Source organism: Microtus ochrogaster, chromosome 4 (assembly GCF_000317375.1).
Source record: "Microtus ochrogaster isolate Prairie Vole_2 chromosome 4, MicOch1.0, whole genome shotgun sequence".
Lineage (NCBI taxonomy): Eukaryota > Metazoa > Chordata > Mammalia > Rodentia > Cricetidae > Microtus > Microtus ochrogaster.
Genome location: NC_022011.1, coordinates 45,865,614 through 45,871,311, shown reverse-complemented (window position 1 = coordinate 45,871,311; position 5,698 = coordinate 45,865,614). Strand labels below are relative to the sequence as shown.

The window sequence follows — 5,698 nt, the reverse complement described above, 5'->3', positions numbered from 1 at the left end:
ACCTCATTACAGATGGTTGTGAGCCACCATGTGGTTGCTGGGAATTGAACTCAGGACCTCTGGAAGAAGAGTCAGTGCTCTTAACCTCTGAGCCAGCTCTCCAGCCCAATCAGCACTTTTAATATACTTGTTTCCTGTAACTCCTTGATAAACAATGCTATCAGGGACCTCCTACCAAGTCCTCAAGTGCCAAGGACCAGAAGCAAGGTTTCCACAGGGACGAAAATGGTGGCTCAGACTCTAGTGGTGGCATGAAATCACATGAGCAAAATGATCATCAGTGAAAAATTTCCATGTGATCCCCGGCTCAGCCTGAACCAAATGACCATTCTCAGAGCTTAGGTATAGCAGGGGAGAAGTATGACACCTACTTCTTATCTGATTAGATTGTCCCAAAGATTAAATACCATCAAAAAAAAAAAAAAAAAGCCTAGATGATTGCTTCATATATACTCAATAAATCCTGTTACTGCAACTATTTCGCCTGCGGTTTGTGGTAAAGGGCTTAGGATAATAATAAATCAAGCGGTCTAAGACAAGCCAGCAATTTCTAAGTTATTACCACCGAAGACAGGCCAGTCCACAGCCAGGGAGTGTGTGGCAGCCACTGCGGGTTCCAGCCTTTGGTCCAGGTCCCTCACTCCCCAAGCCCGGCGAGGCAGAAAGGAGGCCCGGGTTGGTCTTGCCCCGCCATGGTTGTCATAGCAAACGCTTCAGGGTCCTTAGAGGGGCTTCACCGGAAGTCCGCACTGAGAAGTCAACTGAAAAGTCCCGAGATGGCCCGCTGAAATCCCTGCGTGACCAAAGAGCTGTATTTTGAAGTAAAATGATCTTAAAGATCTCAGAGGTGGTGGCCGCACCCCCTTCCTGGAGCACTTCCGGGGCGTCGCACTTTGACCCGGAAGTGGGTGGGAGAGGAAGTAGTTGGTGATGCTGGAACAAACATGGCAGTCCCGGTGCCCGTCAGCTGCTCGGGCCCCTACTGTCTGCGACTGCTATCACTGCTGGCGTTCCTGGAGCTGCTGGTCGACCCCGGCTTGGGCCGCGTCCACCACCTGGCGCTCAAAGTAAGGCCTGGCGGACTGGGGACAGGGACAGGGGGTGGAGACCGGGGCGCGACAGCTGCTCCGGGATGAACCAACTTCGGCCCTGCGGGTTCTCTAAGTTTGGTTCCCAAGCTAGGGGTTTGCGCGGCCCTATCGCGACGGACTACGCGGTGCGGGTGCCTTGGGTAGTCTGGTCCCTGCAGCTTTGAGGTCTTGGGGAAGGGGCCTAGTGACTGTCTAAAGCCCCCAAGGTCCTGGGAGGCCGCTCCTGCGACCCCCGCTGCCTTCCCTGGAATTCACGCCGGTGGTAACCTCCTTTCCCTGCTTACCCTTGCACACAACTTTAATCCCAGTTTCTCTTGTCCGCGATCTCCGCCCTTCCGTGCGCCTGTACCTGGCGCTTTGAAGGTGTGCAGAATCTTTTTCCCTGCTTGCTTTAGGGTGCTCGATTCAAATCTCGCCGGAAATATATGCCTTGATTTCAAAAAGAAAGAAAGAAGGAAGGAGGAACAACCCTCAGGATCCAAACTCAGCATTTAAAGTGCTTCTAAGAGTGGGTCTTTTTCTTTCTGTCTCTATGGCCCTTGTCTAAGGGATAGACCTGGAATGAACACTAGGAACCGCTATGGTAACCCACAGTTTAAAGTTCTCTAAGGCTTACACAGGGTTGTCAGCAGGTTAGCATATCTGGAGAACAGAAGATGACATCATTATGACTCAAAGCCTTGTACGTTTTCCTAATAGTGTTCCAAGAAGTTTGTGGACCTGGACACAGCTGTCTTGTAAAACACCTTGCGTTAGTCCTGAAGCATCAGTCTTGTGAACGTAGAGTTTAAAGAACACAGAGTCTGGAATTGAAACCTGGCCAGATCCATACAGGCGTACTTGCAATGCCGGCTTTTTTGTTTGTAGATACAAATGGTCTGGAGTCAGGTGACTCTTAACCACAGGTCAGTCTTGGCTCCTTTTGAAGATCCCAACTGAGAGCTGTAGCAGTTCTGCCCAGAGAAGTGCTTGTCCTTTCTTTCAGCCACACCACTTTCTTTGCCTTCCCATGGCCTCGTAGTTCTGGTACATCTTAACAGTAGTTCCCAACCGGAGCTAAGAACTCCTAACTTCTAAGTTCTCCCATTTCGAAGTTTACAGATTGTTTTTACTGCATAATCAATGGAGCTGAGATCGTAAAGCTTAGGAATTAGAAAGAAAACTTGCAACAGAACACACTAGGAGCATGTCTCCTGGTTCCCTGTCCAACATTCTAGTATTAAAATGCCAGTTGCCTGGTATCATCAGGTAAAAACTGGCAGCATTTATATCGACCAGCCTTAGTGGCCATCATATACCAACCTGATATCCTGCCTTGGTGGTAGAAGCAAACCTAGAGTAGTTCTGCAGTTGATATCTCTCTTGTGCTGACTTAGTGTAGTGCTGTGATTGATTCTCTCCTGTGCCAAGTGACTTGATGATTCTCTCTTGGAACATCTTCCCTAAACTTATTCCATAGTTGGTGCTAGAATCTTTTCTTAGTCTTAATTTATTGTCTAAGTAGATGGCATTTGCCTAGAGAAGACCTATCTAAAAGGGTCAAGATGGTCTTGCTCTGCTTGAGGTTGTGAAGTATAGACTTGATCAGGTTAGAAATCCAGACTTGGAAGAACTTGATCACCAAATATCTGGAATATCAATTGATTCTTTAAAAGATTCATTTTATTTTTCTTTTTGTGTGTCTGTGTGTGTGTGTGTGTGTGTGTGTGTGTGTGCATGTGCGAGCAGGAGTAATAGGCAGTTGTAAGCTGCTCCCTAGGAATCACACTTGGGTCCCCTGCAAGGGCCATACATTCTCTTAACTGCTGAGCCATTTCTATGGCATTGGTGCTTATAAAACTTTTTAGCACCAACAATTTTGAATGCAGCAGAGTAGGTACAGTTGTATTATGAACTCCCATGTACCTGCCCACTTGCGCAGGTGTCACTTCTCTCTTCTCAACTGTTTATAGTTTCCTAAAGTAGAAAAGAATCTCTTCATTTTTAATTTGCTCTCGGTATTTTCCATCTCTCATTTGTTTTCTTGGTCTTCTCACAGCCTTTGTCTTTTGACCTTTCTGTATATTCCTTACTCTTCTTTTTTCTTGAGTCAGGGTTTCTTTGCATAGCCCTGGCTGTCCTGGAATTTGCTCTGTAGACCAGGCTTGCCTTGACCCAACCTCCTGCCTCTGCACACCTTTAATCCCAGCACTTGGGAGGCAGAGGCAGGCGGATCTCTGTGAGTTCGAGATCAGCCTGGTCTACAGAGCTAGTTCCAGGACAGACTCCAAAGCCACAGAGAAATCCTGTCTCGAAAAACAAAACAAAACAAAAAAACCCACCCGCTTTTAAAATAAACCAAAACCAGATAAAGTGATTGTCAGCTCCCCCTTCTCTCCTGAAAAAGTTATGTTCTTAAAAAAAAAATGTAGAAGAGACTTTAAAAGACTAAGATTTTTTGACCTAGGCAACTGGCTAGAGGGATGATTGATGCAGGGACAGTCCCTGTCCATGTGGAGGCTGCTCACCTGAGGGCAGGACCTGGCTCAACCCCCCTAGCTGACAGTTATAACTAACAGCCTGTGGTGATGGTGTACCTGGATACCATGGGGAGGCGGAAGGAAAGTGGAGCCTGTGGGTGTGGGAGAGGACTGTGGGAATCCACTTTGGGTTCCCAGGACTGTGGGTGTGCTGGAGTACTGGCCACAGAGGCCTCCAGGAGGCTCTCAGTCAGCCTGGCTGGCTTGGGATATGGGCTCGGAGAAGACACTGCTGGGTTGTGCCAAGGAGGGAACTTCCTAGCCTCTAGGACCAAGGCCAGACTCAATTGAGGTGTTGAAATCACTGCTCTCAGGCTGTCTGCTGACTTCCTTATCTGGGGTACTTCCCGATGCCTGTCCTTCTGCTCCCTTGGGTGCCAGCTCGCCCAGGTCTCCAGCTAGCTTCTGCACGCTCCTGTTTTGAGTCACCCTGGATGTCATGGACTGCATCCTGATGGCCTGTCGGTCACCCGAGATGAAGTCCGAGTAGGAGGACTCAACCTCCATCATGCCTGCCGTATCGATCCTCAGGACTAGTTTAATTTCTTTTTTCTGCTTGCATCTCTTCAGATTTTTCACTCTTGATTAATCAGTGTGGAAGTCTGCTGCCACATCTCTTTTGCTCCATGCCCAGTCAGCAACACTTCTACTTTGTGTTTTCATAGACTGTCCTTTGCCAGGTACTCCATGAGAAATGGAGTCACACAGCAGGGCTGCTTTTGTCCCTGGCTTCTTAGACTTTTTAGATTCATCCATGTTGTGCCATGGCTCAGTTTATCTTCTGTGTATTCATACTGTATGTGTGCCCTGAGATGTTAGTGTAGAAGTCAGAGGGCAGACTTGGGTGTCCTTGCCTCCCATCTTGTATGAGGCAGGGATTTATTCACTATTGTATGTGTCAGCTTAGTTTGCAAGTTTCTGGGGATTCTCCTGTCTCCACCTTTCATAGACCCAAGCATGAGTGCTACCACACACCTGCCTTTAGGTGGGTCCATAGAATCTGGGTTAAGGTCCTTGTGCTTATATGGCAAGCATTTTTATCCACTGAGCCATCTCCCGAATCCAATCAGTAATTTGATGTTATTTATTATTACACCACTCCACTCTGGGCCTGTACAGCTGGTGTCTGTTTTCCTCCCTCCATCTTCCCAGTGCTGGATTACAGGCGTGTGCCCCATGCCCATCTCTGTACAAAGAACAATCCTGCCACCGTCATTCACATGTAAGTCTGTGACACTGCCTGTCCTTGTTTCTCTGAGTGACACCCAGGACTGGAGTGGAATTGCCAGGCTATCCTATAGGGTAGGGTTGGGTTTAAGTTTTAAGAAAGTACTACACTACCTGTGTGTGGTGGCACACACCTTTAATCCCAGCACTCAGGAGGCAGAGGCAGGCAGATCTCTGTGAGTTCGAGGCCAGCCTGGTCTACAGAGTGGGTTCCCAGACAGCCAGGACTGTTATAGAGAAATTCTGTCTCGGAAAACAAAAAACAAAAAAGGAAAAAGAAGAAAATGAAGCACCACACTCAACTTTCCAAGGTAGCTAGCTTGTTTTACATCCTGCCAGCAACGAATGAGGGTTCCCCTTCCCCACAGTTGGCAGCATTTGTCATTGTCATTCCTTATTTAGAGCAAATCAGAAGTATCCTGTTACCCATCTGTGAACACTCAGTGCATCCCTGGAAAGTGTGAGGCACCCTTAAAAAACCAACCCAGAAAGCTGTCTCGGAAAAAAAAAAAAAAAAACCAACCCAGACACCATTAGAACAGAAATCCTTAAGAGCAAATCAAATCAGGTCCACATTTTCTCTGTTCTTAAGAAGCTTCAGACTTTGACTCCTTTCCACTGTGACTGTATACTCAGTGTACCGAGCCTCTAAATGTTAATCTTCTGGGGCAGGGTCTCTGTTGCCGTAGACAGTGACCAGTGTGTAATGCACAGTATTGTTCTTTTCTAATGGTGCTAAGGGTGCTTTTGCTTAGTTTTTGGATCTGTTCATTGTTTTTTTTAAATTTATTTATTTATTAAAGATTTCTGTCTCTTCCCCGCCACCGCCTCCCATTTCCCTCCCCCTCCCCCAATCAAGTC

General features: G+C 47.4%; 1 protein-coding gene, 1 long non-coding RNA gene and 1 pseudogene across 2 annotated transcripts in view; 1 reads left to right on the top strand and 2 right to left on the bottom strand.

Annotated features, from left to right (window-relative positions):
* Positions 1-846, bottom strand: part of LOC113455952 — a 6,924-nt gene extending 6,078 nt beyond the window's left edge. The window contains exon 1 of the long non-coding RNA XR_003376852.1: positions 563-846. This is a non-coding gene — a long non-coding RNA (uncharacterized LOC113455952). The remainder of the gene's footprint in view (positions 1-562) is intronic.
* A 77-nt stretch (positions 847-923) lies between these two features.
* Gpr107 (G protein-coupled receptor 107) overlaps positions 924-5,698 on the top strand; it is a 64,642-nt gene continuing 59,867 nt past the window's right edge. The window contains exon 1 of the mRNA XM_005346105.3: positions 924-1,067. Within this exon, the coding sequence (XP_005346162.1) occupies positions 945-1,067 (123 nt within the window). The 5' untranslated portion in view covers positions 924-944. The remainder of the gene's footprint in view (positions 1,068-5,698) is intronic.
* On the bottom strand, positions 3,869-4,298 carry LOC102000299 (annotated as a pseudogene).